This window comes from Pelodiscus sinensis, chromosome 6 (genome assembly GCF_049634645.1).
Source record: "Pelodiscus sinensis isolate JC-2024 chromosome 6, ASM4963464v1, whole genome shotgun sequence".
Taxonomy (NCBI): Eukaryota; Metazoa; Chordata; order Testudines; family Trionychidae; genus Pelodiscus; species Pelodiscus sinensis.
Genome location: NC_134716.1, coordinates 3,735,173 through 3,755,774, shown reverse-complemented (window position 1 = coordinate 3,755,774; position 20,602 = coordinate 3,735,173). Strand labels below are relative to the sequence as shown.

The 20,602-nt window shown below is 45.4% G+C and overlaps 1 protein-coding gene across 1 annotated transcript in view; it reads left to right on the top strand.

Annotated features, from left to right (window-relative positions):
* The first annotated feature begins 5,789 nt into the window (after positions 1-5,789).
* The window catches only part of LOC102454664 (neuronal acetylcholine receptor subunit alpha-7-like), a 62,977-nt gene continuing 48,164 nt past the window's right edge, over positions 5,790-20,602 (top strand). Inside the window, exon 1 of the mRNA XM_075931319.1 lies at positions 5,790-6,313. Within this exon, the coding sequence (XP_075787434.1) occupies positions 6,235-6,313 (79 nt within the window). The 5' untranslated portion in view covers positions 5,790-6,234. The remainder of the gene's footprint in view (positions 6,314-20,602) is intronic.

The window sequence follows — 20,602 nt, the reverse complement described above, 5'->3', positions numbered from 1 at the left end:
AGGGGCCAGAGCATGGGTGCAATATTCTCAGTGACCACGAGGTTGTCTTCTAGTGCTGTCCACTTGCTAGGACTTCATGTGAAACTTGATTGGTAGAGCTGAGTTTTGGGTTTTGTTGTTGCTTCAGTTGGATAAGTGACAACCAACCAACTCAATTACCAATGCTAGCATAGCTACTTCACCAGTGTTTGCTCAAGATTCGAACACTGGGCCCACCCTCTACCATGAAGTGTTCTCAGTCAGAGAAGAACTGTGTGATGTCTCCTGCATCATTTCTCTTCTGTTGATCTTTTTCCACGTCCTTGTTTTATCTGTGATTCCTCTGTCGTAAACAAGCGCTATATGTAGGCTTTCTAGTCTTAGTTTTCTTATCAGTTTCACTGGACGCGCTGCTGTCTGGATGCCCTTGCTTGCTTTTGTATCTGACCAGTCTGCTATTGATCTAGGTTTTTACATGACTCCCCCACTGTGGTTTCTGATTGCCTATGTCGCAATCACTGTACTTCCATGAAGACTTCTGGAGACAGTTTTCATATTTCCGGGTGCATTTCCCAAAAGTTGACATTTGTATTTACAGGTGGCCTTTAACTTGCAATGCGATCGGTTCCTGGGGAAGCGTCGCAAGTCAGGGGCATTGTAACTTGAGCCCTCATTTATGATCGGCGTTGTACGCTGTCGTAAATGCGGGCTGAGGACGTATGTTGGGGGTTTTCGGCCCCTTCTGCACTTATAAAAATGGTTGGAAGTATTTGTGTGTGAGGGGGGCGAGGGGTGCAACTTGGGTGGTCGCATCTCGGGGGTTTCCTGTACTCTTTCCAGGGTGCTTTTCACATTACACTCTGCCAACGATTTTAGAAGCCACACAAGATATATTACAAGAACCGACACGTCACCCTGTCTCTTTCATAGCAGTAACTTTTATGTCTCCTTGGTTGTTGAGTATTTCTCCTTTCAGTAACAGCTACTTGTGCATGTGTGCCCTTACCTACCTGAAATAACGAATTTGGGGAAAACACCACCTTCTAGATACTGATCTGCAGCTGGTTTTACACGGGAAATGATTCCCCACTGTAACATGTGTGTGTAATTATTTCTTAAGGACTAATTAGAACAGACTTCATGCTTTCCCCTTGTTTTAACAAGAGCCAATGTTTGAGCTGGTGCTTTTGATCAGACCCTGAGTTATTTGAACTCTTCCTACCGCACAGATTGTTATGTGGCAAATACGCCTGGAGCCTTGTTTCAGAGTAACTTCTTAGCAAATCCAGGGAGGAGGGAATCAGATTACTTATTTTTATCTGTTCCTCTCTATTTGTTTTTGATCTACTTATCAGAGGATGAGCCCCGAACTCTGACTATTTGTCTGTCATTAGAAATGGCTTTTCTCTGTGTTAATCTGTCTGTTTGAAGTGAAGGGACAAAGAAGCCGGTCAGATTGTTTTCAGTCTTAACAGCCTGCTTGGCAGATTTCGGCTGGTTTCTCAGGGTAGGAGAGCCTCATCGGAAGCACAAGGCAGAAGGGCTTAAGAACCTGGCCTGCCCGCAAACAGCAAGGCCAATCCACATCCCAGACCAGCTTTGAAAAATGCTGGTGCTGGAAAGACACCCCCCCAGTGACTACAGTTAACAAGAGCAGCCCAAGCCAAAGAGGAAGGGAGGGAGCAGAGGAGTTTGCGATTTCAAACGGGTGATAACTTTGTGCCATTGTGCTAGTGACCAACTTCTCATCTTCCAGACTTAGCCCCTGCACCCACCCCACTTCTTCTCACTCCTGCTCCATCCCCACCCACCTTCTTCCCTACCTCCTCCCCCAAGGGCACCATTTCAGATTTTGGTGGGGGAGCAATCTGTGCATGCTGTGATGGGGTGGCAGAGGGAGGGCACGGGGAGCAGACCGAGGATAGCAGTGTTACTGAGCATGCTCAGTAGAAGCCAAGCAGCAGATCAACCCCCTTTGTCCTTCCCCCTCATGTCACCACTTTCCAGGGGCTAATAAGGCACTGGGAAACTCTAGGGCTATGTCTATGGTGTAGGCTTCTCATGCAAGAACAACCGTTTGTGTGCAAAAACTTGAAGAGCGTCCACACTACAAGCCTGTTTTTGTGCAAGAAAGTTTACAGTAGATCGGTGTTTCCCAATTGGTGCTCTGTGGAACCCCAGGGTTCCGCAAGAACGCAGCATTGCCCCGCCCCCTCTTAAAGAGACAGAGTATTTTGCAGGGTTTTTTTGCTCAACCAATTCTGGCGGGGCTTTTTTTTTTTTGCTTGCCAAATTTTACTCTGGGAATCCTAGGGGTTCCTTGAAATTATTTTAAGCTGAAAAGGGTTCCGTGGCCAAATAAAATCAGGAAACACTGCGAGTAGATCATCAGAAGAGAGGGCTTTTTGCACAAGAGTTATTCCTCTCCCCATGAGGAATAAGCCTTTTGGCGCAAGAGCTCTTGTGCAAAAAGGCTAGTGTGGACGGGAACAGAGGTTTCTTGCGCAAGAAACCCCTATGGCTAAAATGGCCATCAGAGCTTTCTTGCTCAAGAGTGCATCCACACTGCCATGGACTCTCTTGCACAAATGCACATGGCAGTGTGGATGCGCGCTTGTGCAAGAACTTTTGCACAAAAAAGCCTTCAGCGTAGACATAGCCTAGGTGTTTTTGGCAGATAACTTAGCAATTAACTGACAGGATCACTGTAGTTAATTCCTATATAAAAGAAAGAACATTACCTAAGTCTTAGACCACTTAGCTCTAACACTAACATAGTCTGACATGTTGTGGCAAGAGACACGAGTATAACAGTGTAATATATTTTCTGACTTTGTTACCAACTCTGTGGAAGCACAGAGACATGCCCATATTTATCGGGGAGACTGGTTCTCCATTTTCACTGACTATCGCTTCAATCCTATCATTGAACTTTGATTAAAAGAAGCGGACAGAAGGGGATTGGATACTACAAGCCAACGGTCAACGGTTACTAGCAAAGGAACGTTTCAGCTAGAGACTTTAGCTTTAGTCCACTGCATATTTTAGAAACAAGAAAAAAAATGCCCTCATCGTGTCATAAAAGAAAAAAAAAAGGACTTATTCGCCGAGTAGATTTAATTGCCTGAGCGTCTCTCCAGGAAAAGAGAATAACAGTCTTTAATTATGATGACTGTAGGGGTGGATTGAAGTCCCAGCACAGCGTCAAAAGCAGCTGCTCTCTTTGCAACACTTCTTTCCTAATGGGCTATGGTGACAATAGTAAGCTATTAAAAAAAAGGAATGGGGAAAGCGATGTCTGATGTGTCTGCTTTTTACAAGGTTACGGGGGTGAGTAACTCCATTAGCAACATCTTCCTGCAATACACAAGCACGTCTCAGACATGCCGTGCTCTCCCTTTGTGTGCTACCCACCGTGTGGATGGGCGTCGGAAAGTAGCTCTTGCCAATTCTGTGGCGTTCAGCTGAATAAACCGTAAAAGGCAGCGTTGAGTTTCTCCTTGGGGTGCAATGTTCTTCTGTGCCCAGCAGGGCTAGGAAGCCACAGAGGAGCCAATTGGGATTGGACACAGGATCAGGGAACTTGGGCATGGCTTGCCTCCCCGAGCAGCTTGGAGATGCTTTGGGGTTGCTCTAAATTAGGCCTGGGTTGCCATAGTCCCTAAAGGGCAATCCATCAGTAAGGGATGGCTGGACCATAGGGGACTTTGGAGTAGCCACCTTGTGGTCAGCTGGATAGCAACTAACACTCACAAGTCCTTTGCAGAGTCCCTCACAGGTGCCCTCCATCTTGCTGGACTTCGCATGAGTCGGGCAATGCCCGTGAGGAGTCTTGGAGCCCAGCTGGGCCTCCTGATTCTGGGATTCGTCAGCAGGAGAAACCTTTGAGGCTGCCCTTGAGATAGCTGGCTGGGACTCACTGGAGGAAGCTTGGGAAAGCTTTTAGGTGCTCCAGCGTGGACACGACTGTGAGCCAATATCACACTGGATTCAGACCAGCAGCAGGGGAGGCTCGACATGCGATTGCCATCAGAGTTTTTTGTGAAGTCAGAAAAGGGGGTGAGGGAGAGAGAGAGAAAAACAGGAAATATGAAAATGCACCAATTCCTCCCTCCCCAGAAATGAGATCTGCAGGAGATGGAATACCTCCTCCCACACCTCCCAAACATGAGACAAACCATCGTGCTCGGAGCCTAGATGTGTGATTTGAGCCGCTTCACTAAACACACTACAATTACAACCAGGGTAGTCCATGCAGACGGATGAAGCCAAGAGGCACTGAAAGAGAGTTGAGTAATATGCAACTTAATTGGTTGTACCAACCCCAGAGAGATTCCTCATAAAGGGCACATCTACACTACAGGGAAGGTCGACACCTCTGTGGTTAATCTTCCAGGGTTCGATTAGGCGGGTCTAGTGAAGACCCGCTAAATCAAACTCGGAGGGTGCACCCATCAGCGCCAGAACTCCTGCTCCTCACAAGGAGTAAGGGAAGCTGACGAGAGCGTTTGCTCCCGCTGTGTGGATGGTGATTTAAGATACGTTGACTCCAGCTACGCAAGTAATGTAACTGAAGTTGTGTATCTTAGGTCAACCTTCCGCTCCAACGTAGACCAGGCCCTGCTGTGGCCAGACAGGGACTAGAAATTGGATCGTGCTTAAGCTGTATGTCAGGCTGTCAAGAGATTACTATTCATGCTGGTAGCTGAAAGCCCGTGCTGTGTGTAAAACAGAATGAAAATGGCTGTCAACTTAAAAACGGGACCGTAACAGGCTGGAAATCCCAATGGTGCTAGAACCTGGAGATATTCTGCACAAAAAGAGCCCCCACTTAGCCATCCCTGTAGCTGGTTCCGTAGCTTCCTCCTGACTCAGACATTGTAGCTTCAGGGTGAGGCACAGAGTGACAATCCTGGAATATTATTAAGGAGCTTATGGCAGTCCCTGGAGGTCCCCGTGAGACCAGCACTCTATTGCGCTAGGAGCTGCACAGAACAGTGAGAGAGAGTTTTTGCCCTGCAAGAACTTCCAGTCTAAATAGAGAAGATAGAAAAATGTGAGAAGGGAAACAGAGGCACAGAGAGTGGAAGGACTTCGCCCAACATCACGCTGCAGGGCTCTTGAACCCAAGCCCTATTCACTAGACCAGGCTGCCTCTCCACTTCACACAAAGCTCTGACGTTTTAGGGGCAGTCTGAGCACCGTGGCAGCAAGAGGGGTATTCCCTGGAGATGGAGGAGCCCAACTGGCGCTGAAAGAGACTTAGGCAGCAATGCCCCTGAGGAGCGGATTGCTCCAACCCAGGAGATGCCCTTCACCAACGCTGGTTAGAAAGGAAACAGCCATGGGACGGTGCTTGTGGCGGGAGGGGGAGGGAAGGTGGACCCTGGAGGGGCCGAGGTGAGATGCCCCTTGCTGAGTCTGACTGTGTGAAGTTGCCATGACGATTCGGCCTGGCTGCACCTTGAAGCCAGCGGCCGAGGGAGGCCGGGAGGAAATGGCAGATTGCACATTCTTCACGTCTAACATTTTTCCTGCAGGTGCTTGGCCGTTAAAGTGGAGCTGGAAATAAAAATGGGGACAGGGGAGAGGGAGCCGTCCCAGAGGGACCAGCAAAATCTCCCGGTGGGGAGCCAACCTGAGGGAGGGAGCAGCACCGTAAGACCATTGTTTGTTTCTCGCTGGGACCCTGTGGGAACGCACATACACTAAGGGGCAGATGGAGACAATCCGAGCCCCCCGATGCTCAGCTTTCTAGCCTCTGGGCTGCTCCACACAGCGGAGGGGGTTGGATTGCACACGGAGTCAGGCTAGAAACCGCACTGGCAGGTGAAGGGAAAAGCCAGGGGCTGCTGCTCGCCTTGCCTACGAGGAGCTCTAGAGGCACTCTCGTGCCAGCACTGGAAACACAGCTGCCTCTGAGTGACTTACAGGCAGTGGGGAGGTGGACCAGCACTGGCCTTTTGCTGCCCTCCCCTTCCCCTTGTACTTTCCGCCTGGCGTGGGTTTCTGCACTAGAAAAGGTGCAGACTCCCCAGCAAAAGGAAACAGCCCCAAACTCGCAGGCGCTTGGATTTCCTTAGGCAGCACTGAACGTGGCTTCCTTAGACTGAAGAGACACCGGAGCTGCGGTACTTTCCTTTCATTGTGGGAAACTGGCTGAAAGGCTTCTTGTTACTGCTCATCGTGGACTCTATCCATCATCCGGTGCTGTCACTGACTGCTTCGGAGCGGCTCTCACGTTCCGCCTGGACAATGCTCACGGAGAAGTGTCTGGGATTTGCTTACTCCGGGCTGTATCTATGGGCATCTTTGTTTCTTTCCTTCTTTAAAGGTAAGTTCTGTTCCCCCAGCTTTGTTTTCACAGGATCTGTTCGATTTCCCCCCAGAAATTCAGCTGGGTCTTTCTTTTGCAGAGCCGTATCCTAGCTCCTTAGAAGTCAGTGGGAGTTTTGCAATTAATTTCATTAGAGATAGCAAGTAAACAATATTTATGAGGAAAACAATGTAATCATCCTAGGGAATGCTAGAGAGCACTGGTGTGCTTCAAAAGAGAACACTCTTGCGGTCTTATAAACAACTGTGCTAACCATACTTCATGGGAATGAGACATTTTAAGTAGTGGCTAGATAGCATGATGAAGGGAGTCTTAACAATGTCAGGAAGACAGCTAGAACTGCATTTTCACAGCACAAAATAAGGTTAGAAGAGTTTCCAGAACCATTTATTGCTTATGCATCATTTTTTAAGGTTTAACACCTCTGGTGACACTGGATTAACTATTTCTGGTTCAATATTTTTCTTTATAATATCATTTTTTCCCCTTTTCGATAACATCAATGTATTTTAAACCAGTGACGGGTTACAAGTTGCCAACAATTATCAACGTAATGCAAATTTCCACTAGTCTTGTTAGAATGGGAGCATTTTCATGCAAGAGTAATTCAGCGCTTTAGCATACTTTGCAAAAGAACTACCGCGTGCTGTCAAATGACTTAGGAGTTGGATGCTTCTTCCAGGAATGTAATGAGATTGTAAGACTTATGAGAAAAGTTCAAAGGAGGGAAGTTAAAATTGCATCTGCCCTAAGAAATAGCCGGTATGCCAAAGCTGATGTTTTCTTTTCAATTTCTAAATGACCGTGTTTCATGTGAAAAAGTCTGTGTGTTTGTCCTAATTATTTTTGACAATTGTTCTTGCTGTGAACATGTGGCAAGATTTAGCATTTCCCTTAAGCAGTGTGCTTTGGTGATTCAGGGCCATATCATGCAATTCATGTCTAGGCAGAAATCCTAGAGATTGCTGCTTTAAAACTAACAGTCTGGTGTGAATCATTGATTTTAGAATGAGGCATATAGTGAAATCTCTCACTGTGGTAGCACTTTATAAATGAAGGTCTTTATCCCTGAATAATTTCTCATCAATTAATCTATTTAGCTTTACACAACATGCATTCGTTTCATTGGACAGCTGAGAAATAGAGTTAGAGTATTTACCTGGGATACTTTATTGCCATCTTATTCTATTTTCCCAGCTAAAACTGGAGTCCTGATACTTTTGTTTGCAAGATACCTACATGGTACTTAAAGCATTGACATGACAGCCAGAGGCCAGAGCCGTGAACTGTTAATACCTGTGACTTTTGTTTGCAAAACATCTACATGGTACTTAATTACAGGGTTTTTTTGCATTGAAACGTATTTTAAATGCTGAGAATTACTAATTCATGACGGAACTGTCAGGTGTTCATAAGGAACGTGCAAATAGAATGCTTCTCTTACCAATAACGTATGATTTTCTTTTGTGAAATGTGATTATAAAGTCACAACTGGCCACATTTATAGCCTTCTCCTGGTTCAAAGGTGTGAACACATGATGTACCTGCAAGCGAGAGTTCTCAATTGTCCCAACCTGTGTACAGAAGTAAATATGATTTATTATCCTCTTATGAATTCTCTTTAGATTTGAGAAAAATCAAGCATGTGTTTTCTAGTTCCTTACCAACGCTGGGGCCCTTTTTGACATGACACTTTAACTGAGCTCCTCAAGGCCTCTACTCTGCACCCACATGCAAGTCGGGGAAGTTAACCATAATTCATGTCACTATCAGCAACAGTGCTCCCACACCCTGAAAAGGAATTCATCATGGGTTTCTCACTTATTGCAAATCATTTCACAGGATATTACATGGTGGAGCATGGAACGACCTCCTTATTCCCAGCGGCTACGTCTAGACTGGCATGATTTTCTGGAAATGCTTTTAACGGAAAAGTTTTCCGTTAAAAGCATTTTCGGAAAAGCGCATCTAGGTTGGCACGGACGCTTTTCCGCAAAAGCACTTTTTGCGGAAAAGTGTCCGTGGCCAATCTAGACGTGCTTTTCTGCAAAAAAGCCCCGATCACCATTTTCGCAATCGGGGCTTTTTTGCGCAAAACAAAGCTGAGCTGTCTACACTGGCCCTTTTGCGCAAAAGTTTTGCACAAAAGGGACTTTTGCCTGACTGGGTGCAGCAAAGTATTTCCGCAAAAGGCACTGATTTCTTACAGTAGGAAGTCAGTGCTTTTGCAGAAATTCAAGCGGCCAGTGTAGACAGCTGGTAAGTTTTTCCGGAAAAGAGGCTGATTTTCCGGAAAAACTGGCCAGTCTAGACACAGCCCCCCTGTGCAAGGTACCTGCTCCTTCAAAAAAAAGTTACACACCTTGCGTGAAAGCACTTTTGTGAACTCCCTAGGATCGACCCTTCGGGTGTTTAATTACTTTGATTGTGAAGGCAGTTTTGAACATCGCATGTAATTTTGCCTAGGTTTAGATACCAGCTGTAGCGATATCCTTTGCTATCATTGCAAACCGGCTCCACCATCAGCTTCCTAGAAGGAAAGGGGGGAACCTTCATAAGGTTGGTAGGTAGGTGACGGGAAGCCTGGGGTAAATTACATATAGTCAAGTGTAAGGAAGGTGAAATGGAAGTCACTTACGTACGAGGGCGCATGTGGAAGAAGGTACTGCAGGAAAAGCAGTCGAGAGATCGTAAGTGGGTCTATTAAAACATGCCATTCTGTCATTCCCTTTACATAACTCGGGCCTCTTGTCATGAAAGCTACTTTCCCTTACATCTCCATGTACTCAGACTACATTTCACCACTTACCGACATCCCTCACCTCCTGCCTCACTCCTGAATTAGAGGCAGTGTGGCCCAGTGGGTAGAGTACTAGAATGGGACTCAGGAAAACGACTTCCAGTCCCAGGTGTGCTGCTAACTTCCTGCCTCTGTTTTCCTCCCACCCTTTTTCTGTTGTGTTTAGTTTGATTGTAAACTCATGGAGGCTTGTTCTGTTCAATGACTAGCACAACGGACTCTGAACTGGGCTCTGGCTTGTAGGTGCTATTCTAAGACCCAAAATGGAATACCTAAGTGACGTCAGCCCTAAATGGCGTGGCTGTTAAAAGTTTGTCAGTGAGAAAGAAGTCATTTACTGGCACCTTAGAGTTGGAGTACAACTTACAGAAACCTCCATAGTTGTGAAGTTTACAGTGGTTGAGATGAGTAGAACAAACACCAGACCTGGAAAGAAAACAGAAGGGACAATCAGGGGCGGCCCGTGATTATAGATGGACTCAACCACCGCCTACGGTGCCCGAGGCGCCTGATGATGACATCATGGGGGTGTCCGGGGCGCCTGATGATGACATCAGTCCATTGACAGCCCTGCAGGCGGGGGCGCCGATCGCGCATTCCGCCTGGAATGCCAGCTGCCGCAGCCCGCCTCGAGCTGCTCCTGGGGACAGTGGAAGGATCTAGGTTCAAAAGTGACTTAGGCGCAGAAGATTTAGAACACTTGGGCTCCTAACTTCTCTTGATTTCAGTGGATCCCAAATACTTTGAAAATCTGGGCTTTCAACACTTAGGGCAGGTCTACGCTATGGGGCAATGTCTACCAAAGGTACACAATTCCAGCTATGTGAAGTCCATGTACCTTTGGTCAAATTTCTGCAGGGTCTCCACTGCAGGGAGGCGATGGGAGAAACTCTCCCATCGACTTCCCTCACATTTCTTGTTCTGGTGGAGTACTGGAGTCAATGAGCGAGCGATGGGCAGTCAATCCAGCGGGTCTTTTCTAGACCTGCTAAATCGATCCCTGGGGTATCGATTGGTACAGTGCCAATCTGGTAAGTATAGACCTGGCCTTAGGTGTAGCTACACTGTAATTAACCATGGGGGGCTGGCCTGTGCCGGTTGGCCTGTGCCAGCTGGCTTGGGCTACGGGGCTGTTTAATTGAGGTAAATTAGGAGCTGAAGTACCACCGATTTTCAGAGAGACTTAGGCTCCAAGGGAGGTTAGCACCTCAGTACCTTTGAGGATCTGGGCCTAGGAGCCTAAATCCCGTGTGCAAATGGAACATAGGCGTCGAGTGTTTAACCCAGAGTAGTTAGATATTGTACAGCAAAGCCTGAACAGCAAGGCAATTAGCCTGCATACTGCCCGGTCTTAGGGAGGACACGAAGGCACTTTCACACGGACTGCCCCAGTGTAGGATGAAGTAAACAACTGAGGGACCAGTGGAGAGGAAAACCCTGCTCCATGAAAGTCAAATATTAGGCTGCTGTTCATCTGCAAATTTGCTCACTGACAATTTTTTATTTTCTTCCAGGTCACTGATAAAAATGGTAATTTGCATAGGGCCAAGAACGGATCCCTAGGGGACGGGAGAGAAACACACCTCCCCCAGGATGATTCCTGCTTTACAATTACTTGTTGAGGCTGGTCAATCAGTTCGAATCCATTTCATGGGTGCCATATTAATTTTATATGATTCTACGGTTGTCGTTTTTTTTAAACTCCAACTGTCTCATGGTACCAAGTCAAACACCTGCCAGAAATCCATTACACCAAACACTAGCACCTTTATCAGCTCTACATGTAATCTCATCAAAGAATGATATCAAGTTAATTTAACAGGATCTATTTTCCATAAATGCATGTTGATTGGTAGGGCTCACCAAGCGGCGGCGAGCCCCACTCGCCAGCCGCACGGAACCGCACGCTGCGCATGCACAGACCGCGCTGCGCGGCTGTGCCGGACTAAAATCTACTTTCCACGGGTGAGTAGATTACATTAATTGTCAAGCCCTGTTGATTGGCATTAATTATACCTCTCTAGTCCAGGGCCTGACCGGTGCTGAACCAGAGAATTTGCTGAACCACAGGAGGTCAGTATTGTCTAGTAGCATTACCGACACTTCCACTGCTCACTGAGCTCATAGAAGACACTGAGGGGTAAAATCGAGCTAAATCACAGACAGAACCCTGAGAGCCAGGACTGGGGGCTCTGAACAAACTTTATGGGACCATGGGAAGACTGGCCAAACCCATGATAAGTGTCCATCTGCCTAACAAAAATCATGCCGGACTATGGAGGCTGCCCTACCAAAGAGTGCTGGACTAGAGAGGTTCAATCTGTACTCCTGATTTACACCAAAGTGAGATCAAAGTCAGGCCTCCCACGCCCAAAAATAATCAGGAGAGTTAACGAGCTGGAATCAAAATCCATTCAACTACTTGGCTGAGACGTTTCAGAGCAGCTTCAGTTTGGACTCTAACTTGGCTTACAGAGGCGTCCTCCCCTTCTCATTATCTAAACTCCCTGCCCTGCTTCCTTTCTAACAGTTTAAAAATCGGGTGACACTCAGTCGCTCCTGTTTAGACCAGGGCTGACTGGTAAACCCCCATAGGGCTTCATGCAATCTCTGATTCCTAAGCAGACCCAATGCCCATGGCTGTGTCACAGGTGACGCAAGGCCACTTTAATAGGAGGAAACCTGGATAGCTTTTCATTCAGAACATTAGCAGATTGTACTGTCTAAATCTCGCAGTGGCATTAGCAGGCAGGGATAAAAGGAGAAATGCATTATTGAGCTTTATTAGGGAGAGGTTTTGTGGAACGCACTCAGTGTTGGCTGGACTCTGACATTATGGGAAAACTGCTGCTTCTATTGACTTTTCCGGGTGACCCACAATTTCTCGGGGTACCGCACCTGGTTCGGGCAGACCCACGCCGCTGTCAGGAAGAGTTTCCCAGCTCTGCTCTGCAAGGAATTAGAGCACTGAGCTGTTTGATATTTACAAAGGCTGCTGCCGCTTCGGGGGTGTTCCGTTTGCCGGGACTGACGGAGGCGGCTCTGAAACGTGATTGATAAAACTTAAAAGGTGCTTTCAAAATGGGAAGGGTGATTTTTGTGGCTTGGGTCTGTAATTAAAAACCTGGAGCTGGGCAGTTTGTGGGGCAACGCCTGTTGGCCTACTTAATTGCAATGTAGACCTCCAGCTTGGGCGGCAGCCCGGGCTCTGGGACCCTGCAAGGCAGGCCAGTGTGGAGTGTGTAATTCAGTGTAGACATGCCCTTCCATACTGCTGCATGACTCAGGAAATCCGGCTTCAATTCCCGGCTCTATCCTGTGCATCTTCAGACAAATACCTTCAGTTTTCCCTTTGTAAAAGTAGGATAATTCTCATTTCTTTCACCCTCGTCTGTCTTGCCTATTTCAACTGCGGGCTATTTGGGTCCAGGGCTATCTCCCAATATTTATTTGTACAGCACCTAGCAAAATGGGGACCTGTAATAGAAACATCATTTATTATTTGTATGACCGTCGGAGTCCCAAGTATGACCCCATTGTGCCAGGTGCTGTACAAAATATAGGAAAAGACGATCATGAAAGAGACATCAGTGATAGCTGTGCTGGAATAGCTTGCTATCATCATCACTGAAATTCTGTTCACACTTACCACTGCCCAAAGACATCGTGTGCTGAAATCCTCATCCGGGCTCAATAAGGCTTGATTCTCTTCGGTTGCCCCAAATCTCCGGTACGTTCACAATCAACATGGTGCCAACATGTTGCCAACACCTATATCATGCCACTCCTATTCGAAGAGAACCCACAGTGTTCCTGCAGCTCACTCAAATGGAAAATAAAGTAATGATGAATTATTATGTAATGAGCTGCATTATTTTGTCAGTTTGTTATTTTCTTATATAGCACTTTTTCATCAGCATCTCTCAAAGTGCTTTACAAAAGCACCATGATTTCCATTTGATAGGAAACCGAGGCACAGCAAGGTGAAGTATCTTGCCCAAGATGCTCAAACAGATCATGCCAAGAAGAGAACAAGTGTCTCCTAAGTCTCAGACCCATGCTCTATGCACTAGGCACCACTTATTGAACAGATTTCATCTTACCACTCCCCTTCAGACTCTCTCCACCCTCCAGTCATGTTATTTCTAGGCTGTAACACCATTTGGCCATTGTGAGTGAAAGAGTATTGTCTTCCGCCGCTCCTCATAGCTATAGCGTCTGTCGTTCCTCCTTCCTACTCCAGCAGCATTGTGTGTCAAATCTCAGCATGAGGTTTTCTCCCTTGTTTGTGCCTCTTCATTTTTCTCTCCCTTTTCTGTTCTTTGTGTGTTCTTGTTATATTTAGTGCTCTAGTTAGGAGCTAAGATAAAAAACACAACTTATTTTATCAAATAGTTATTTTCACTGTAGGGAACAACTATTTGAGTACTACAGGTTGAACCTCTCTAGTCCGGCAACATCTGTGGTCCGGCATGATTGTAGTTAGCTGGATGTCCACTTATCATGGGTGTGGCCAAGTTTCCCGCAGTCCCATAAAGTTTGTTCACAGCCCCTAGTCCTGGTTCTCAGTATTCTGAGCTCTTGTTTATCTTTAATTTGATCTTTTAGGAGCCCAGCAAGCAATGGCAGTGTTGGTAACTCCCAGACAACATTGACCTCCTGTGGTCTGGAAAATTCTCTGCTCAGGTCCCGAGGGTGCCAGAGTAGAGAGGTTCGACCTGTATTTATTTCTATCTCAAGGGAACCCTGGGCTTAACTCTTGCCGCAAAATGACTGAGCAAGTATTATGATGTTATCAACTACAATTGGTTAATTACATAGTAAAAGGATCTGGATTGGTCAATAATTAAATCACACGGTGAAAGAGTCTGTTGCGGCTCCGGTGCATCACTGATTTAAATGAAGTATTGTTTCAGAACAACGCACTAATCTACAGCATAACAGCATCCCTACAGAATATACTAACTGGTGTTTCTGCGACACACATTTTGTATTTGCATCCCCAACGTGCCTTGGCATTTCTAACAGCTGCCTCCCTCCAGCAGGGCTACTTTTATTTTAACTCAGTCTTTTTTTATTATGTAATGACCCGTATTATCTTGTCAGTTTGTGGTTTTGCCTTTGCGTCATGTCAGTCTCGGCTCAACCAAAGCCTTTAGTCTCATCCTCAAGTGACCTTTCACACCAGTCATCATTGCGAGGTCTGGGGCCAACTTTTACTCTTATGTACTCCAGTGTAAATGACAGGAAAGTTTGGCTGTTTATGTCAAGAAAAAAATGAGAGCTGAAGGTTAGAATAAAAAAAAAGATGGTACAAAAGGGAAATAAATGAAATAAATGAAAGATATTTTAACCGAAGACAAAGGACACTCAAGTACAGAGCATACACATTACGGGGCAACTGACGCAAGAGAGTTACAATTCTCATGTCTAAGTACTGTAATACAATTTTAAGAGTTCTTTTTCAGAGGATTTTTTTTAAAAGGACTTGTAGTTTCAGGGAAATGCTATCACACAGACTACACATAAGACCAAAGGCAGATGGAACAAACAGGTATCTTTGGGGATTAAGTGAGAAACGGCAACAACATGCTTATGTTCCCAGAAAGCTGCAGAATATGTTAAATAAACCATATGCTTACTCATCTGCCAAAGTGCAAGCAATATGCTGCATTTCTTTAAAGCTGGTTAGATTCCTAGTGAATATTCTAATTTAGACACACCTAAAAACAATTTATACTCCACACCTTACCTGGATCATCCCCACTATCCTTTTCAGAACTCATTATTTCACATCCTAGAAAAAAAGCCTGACATTTGTTCTTCTACTATATGTTTTAGAGAGTTTGTCTGTTTGATCAAGAACTCCTAAACAGTAAAAGCCAGGACCACCAAAATCCATATACAGCTTTTTTTTTTATCATAACTTAAGCAAGGTTAAGGTTTGGTTGTGCCAGGAAAATGGGATGTGTTTGGAATGGGATTGTTTCTCATAAAACAGGGAAGAGACAGAATGATGAAATCAAGTACAGTCCTCAAAACTGACATCACTGAGTGAATGTTGAAAGAGACTGAACCAAGATGAGCCAGAAAAAATAGGATGAACCTGAAATAGGATTGCTTCTCTATAAACCTTACAGAAAAGAGATCAAATGGAGAAATCTGGAGTAGTGCTCTATTTTGGCTCAGCTAAATCAACACATAAGGTTTGAAAACTAGAAGAACATGTTACTGGAAACCAAACTGACTATAGCTCTTTTTTGTTAAAATATAGTGAATGATAAGAGTTTAAAGGGATGAAGGAAAAAACTCACTTGATGGAATTTCCATTTTAAAAATGTACTAAAAAAAAAAATCAAATGGAAATTTTTTTAACGGTCCCTCTTTTTAAGAAGTCTGAAATAAAAAAATCTCCATAAAAATAACACTGTATTTTCTAAAAAATACAATCATTTAAATAAAGCATGTACATTGTCCTTTTATTTAAAAAATAAAACTCTTAATTGACTTACAAACCCGAGCAACATCGTTAAATCTTCTAGTTCCATATAAAAAACGGCATCGAAACCCTATAAGATCTATGGTAAAATTTCCCGAAAGATACATATGTAAGTGACAATACTGCGTAGGATTCTAGAAGGTCTTCTTTAGTTTTCTGAACACCGTGGGATATTGAGCGAAGTCTGAATTCACTTATTTGCATATATTATTTACTAGTGTAATGAGACAGATGTTCAAAAAAGGAAAATGTGGGAAATTAAGAATATCTGATTCTTAAAAGAAAGAAAAGAAAAAGAAACAAGTGTGTGGAAGAGAGAATGGACCCAACAGGAGTATGCAGATTCAGTTAAAGCACACAGAAAACATAAGGGCAGCAAATAAGTAGAATGAGTTAATGATAGTCTAAGAAGTTAAGGGCTTTTGCAAGTATTTCAGAAGACAAAATACCAGAGTTGCAGCAACGTGATGGGAAGAGGAATAAAATTAATGATAATTCAGGAACGCTGAGCTACTTAACTGCTTTAAAATCTAAACATTGCTCAAGCAAAAGCAATGCAATAAAGATACACGTAGAATTAGGAATTGGTGGGAGACCTGGAAACAGCTGTTTATATAAGGAAGGAAAAGGAATGTTTTTGGAGTAGTCCGGGAGGATGGGACAAAGGCCAGGACAAAACCCAACACTGTGAATCCAGTAATAACTGTCTGTGTGAAGTCCAACGGAGCGAAGTAGACACAATTAAAACCATTCCAATAAAGTCACCCTCTAAGCCCTGGTCTACACGAGGGAGTTATTTTGAAATAGTAAGTGGAGCATCCACAGTATCACACCCATTGTTTTGAAGTAATAGGCTGGTTATTTTGAAATCAGTACTCCTGCTTTCCAGGAAAAATAACACTTATTTCAAAATAGCAGCAATGGATTGTCCACACTCCCGCTATTTTGAAATAGTGCCTCCCCAGAGTCATTCAGAGGAATTACTCCCCAGTGCTTCCTGAGGCTCTGAGTTGGATAATGCGTCCACATTAAGGGAGCCTGCCTCGACTAATTTTGAGGCTTCCCTGGAGTGTGGACAAGCTATTTTGAAATAGTTATTTCAGGAGTTATTATTTCAAAATAATTTCCTAGTGTAGACGTACCTTAAAAGCGTAATGACACAATACCTACCAATAGAGTCAAAGGGTACGTCTACACAGCAACATTATTTCAAAATAACTTAGTCTGCATCTACACAGCAGGCAGTTATTTTGAAATAGTGTCAAAATACTGTCGAGCTGGAGGTCTTCTTACTTCGACTCCTGGAACCCTTGTGGTACGAGGAGTAAGGGCAGTCGGAGGACGAGGGCTCTATTTCAAAATTAGTGCCGTGTAGACGCTCCCTATTTTGAAATAAGCTGCGCCATTGACATAGCTCAATTTGCGTCACTTATTTCGAGTGAAGCCCGGCTGTGCAGATACACCCTAAATGTGAGGAAGAGAGGAGGCAATACATGTGGCCAGCAAAGCTCAGATTAAAAGGCCTTGACTTTTTTTTAAACCCCAAGGCTAAGTCTACACCACCCCTGTTTTGCGCAAAACATATGCAAATGAGATGAAGCGTGGAATAGCGCCATGCCTCATTTGCATAATTAATTAGGCTCCGTTTTTGTGCAGGAGGCTTTTGGGCAAGAGCCGTTCTTCCTGAAAAAAAAAAAAAAAGCGGCAGAACGGCTCTTGCACAAAAGCATCTTGTGCAAAAACAGAGCCTCATTAACTATGCAAATGAGCCGCAGTGATATTCCACACACCACCTCATTTGCACACATTTTTGCACAAGAGGCTATAGTGTAGACAGAACCCAAGAGATGTTATTTAGAAGTGGGAAAGGATGCGCTGGGACAACCTCTGGTGCACGTGTTGCTACACGCTGGATCCACACTGGTGAGTAGATCCACGTGTCAGTGAAAGGCTCTGGCAGAGGGGAGGTCGTGGGACGCTATGGGGCTGAAATGAGCAGCCTAGAGGAGGAGGGGCAACTGGGGTGATCAGGGTGTGTAGTTTGTTCCCTCCCCCGCAACTTTCAGGGATGCCTTTACTCCCCTAGGCCAGGCCTTAATATCCCTGCTGGTGGGGCTAGGCTGTATGTATTCTACATGCTGCCAACAGAAGTACCCCTAGCGCAGAGGCTCTCTAAGCGTGGTCTGTGGAGGGGCGCCTGTGCTACTGCTCCAGCCCCTCCCCCCGCGAGGTTCTGCTGTGTGTGCGCGGGGGGGGGGGGGTGAGTCTGGCTTATGGAGGAAGGAAGTGGCTCCGTGCGCTGCCACTTTCCCTCCCCGTGGCTGCGGGAACAGCTGTGCAGGAAACCACTCGCCTGGTGGCTTTTCCCGCTGCTCTCATTGGCTGGAATCACAGCCAATGGGAGCAGCAAGGGGTGGTGCCTGGGAGCGGCAGGAGGCATGAAGCCAGGTAAGCGTCCCCCCATCCTCTTCATGCCTAGATCCCACAACTCCAAGGACCCCACACACACCCCTCTAGCCGAACCCCCCCCCCCGCTCTTGCACCCTTCTTCCCAGACCCTGCTCCCCCACCCCCTTCTGCACCCATTTTGTCATCATGGGTGGTTGGCCAGTGGCCTACAGAAAGGTCTGTGTTGGGTGGGGCGGGCCACAGGTCAGAAAGTTTGAGAATCACTGGTCTAGAGGGAGACATTGCCTTCCCCCAAGAGCTTATATTGACAGACAAGACAAAGAGAGGGAGGCAGATGGATGCACAGGAGGGGAAGTTCATTCGCTGAAGTCACACATCAGCTCAGAAGTAGAACCAGGCTCTAGTGGATCCCAATGCAGTGCCCTATCCAGTGGGGCTGCAAAACAGACAAAGAGGGGGACAGCTCTTCCTGGGACACATCCTGCTGCCAGCTTCTCCGAGAACAGAAGTCCCTTGAACCAGTAGCACCCCAGTGCGTTTCTACTGCATCATCTCCACAAGGCCTTCAAAGCACGTCACAAACGTCAACGAATTAAACTTCACAGTCACCATTTGAGAGTAGGACACTAAACGTTGTCTGTATAACCCACAGTGAGGCCTGGTCTCCATTACTCTGGAAGGTCAAAGTAAGATAAACAACTCCAGCTACGAAAATTATGTAGCTGGAGTTGACGTATCTTATATTGTGTTTCCATGGCATCCACACAGTGGGAGGCAAACACTCCCATCGGTTTCCCTTATTCTTTGTGAGGAGCAGGAGTATCAGTGCCAATCAGGATGCCCTCTGAGTTTGATTTAGGGGGTCTATAACAGACCTGCTAAATCAAATCCCGGAAGATCATAGAATCATAGAATCATAGGACTGGAAGGGACCTCGAGAGGTCATCGAGTCCAGCCCCCTGCCCTCAAGGCAGGACCAAGCTCCGTCTACACCATCCCTGACAGATGTCTATCTAACCTGTTCTTAAATATCTCCAGAGAGGGAGATTCCACCACCTCCCTTGGCAATTTATTCCAATATTTGACCACCCTGACAGTTAGGAATTTTTTCCTAGTGTCCAATCTAAACCTCCCCTGCTGCACTTTAAGCCCATTACTCCTTGTCCTGTCCTCAGAAACCAAGAGGAACAAATTTTCTCCTTCTTCCTTGTGACACCCTTTTAGATATTTGAAAACCGCTATCATGTCCCCCCTTAATCTTCTTTTTTCCAAACTAAACAAGCCCAGTTCATGAAGCCTGGCTTCATAGGTCATGTTCTCTAGACATCATTCTTGTCGCTCTTCTCTGTACCTTTTCCAATTTCTCCACGTCTTTCTTGAAATGTGGCGCCCAGAACTGGACACAGTACTCCAGCTGAGGCCTAACTAGTGCAGAGTAGAGCGGCAGAATGACTTCATGAGTTTTGCTTACAACACACCTGTTGATACAACCTAGAATCATATTTGCTTTTTTTGCAAAAGCATCACACTGTTGACTCATATTCAACTTGTGGTCCACTATGACCCCTAGATCCCTTTCCGCCATGCTCCTTCCTAGACAGTCGCTTCCCATCTTGTATGTATGGAACTGATTGTTCCTTCCTAAGTGGAGCACTTTGCATTTCTCTTTATTAAACTTCATCCTGTTTACCTCTGACCATTTCTCTAACTTGCTAAGGTCATTTTGAATTATGTCCCTATCCTCCAAAGAAGTTGCAACCCCACCCAGTTTGGTAACTTAATAAGCGTACTCTCTATCCCAATATCTACATCATTGATGAAGATATTGAACAGTACGGGTCCCAAAACAGACCCTTGCGGAACTCCACTTGTTATCCCTTTCCAGCAGGATTTAGCACTGTTAACAACAACTCTGACTACGGTTATCCAGCCAATTATGCACCCACCTTATCGTGGCCCTATCTAAGTTATATTTGCCTAGTTTATCAATAAGAATATCATGCGAGACTGTATCAAATGCCATACTAAAGTCTAGGTATATGACATCCACCGCTTCTCCCTTATCCACAAGGCTCGTTATCCTATCAAAGAAAGCTATCAGATTAGTTTGGCATGACTTGTTCTTCACAAACCCATGCTGGCTATTCCCTATCACTTTATTACCTTCCAAGTGTTTGCATATGATTTCCTTAATAACCTGCTCCATTATCTTCCCTGGGACAGACGTTAAACTGACCGGTCTGTAGTTTCCTGGGTTGTTCTTATTCCCCTTTTTATAGATGGGCACAATATTTGCCCTTTTCCAGTCTTCTGGAATCTCCCCTGTCTTCCATGATTTTTCAAAGATCATAGCTAAAGGCTCAGATACCTCCTCTGATGGACTGTGGCAACGCTGATCTTCCCCATAGTGAAAAAGTGCCCTAAGACAGGATAGCTGTGTTTCCTTCTAGTGGATAGACTACATGGAGAGCTTGGAAGTCCGCCACCTTTAAGCTTTGGAGATCAGTTACTTAATCAAGATTTGTTCTGTTCCTCCTCTCTCCCTCGCCTTTTTGCTCTTCTTTCCGGAATCCCTTAA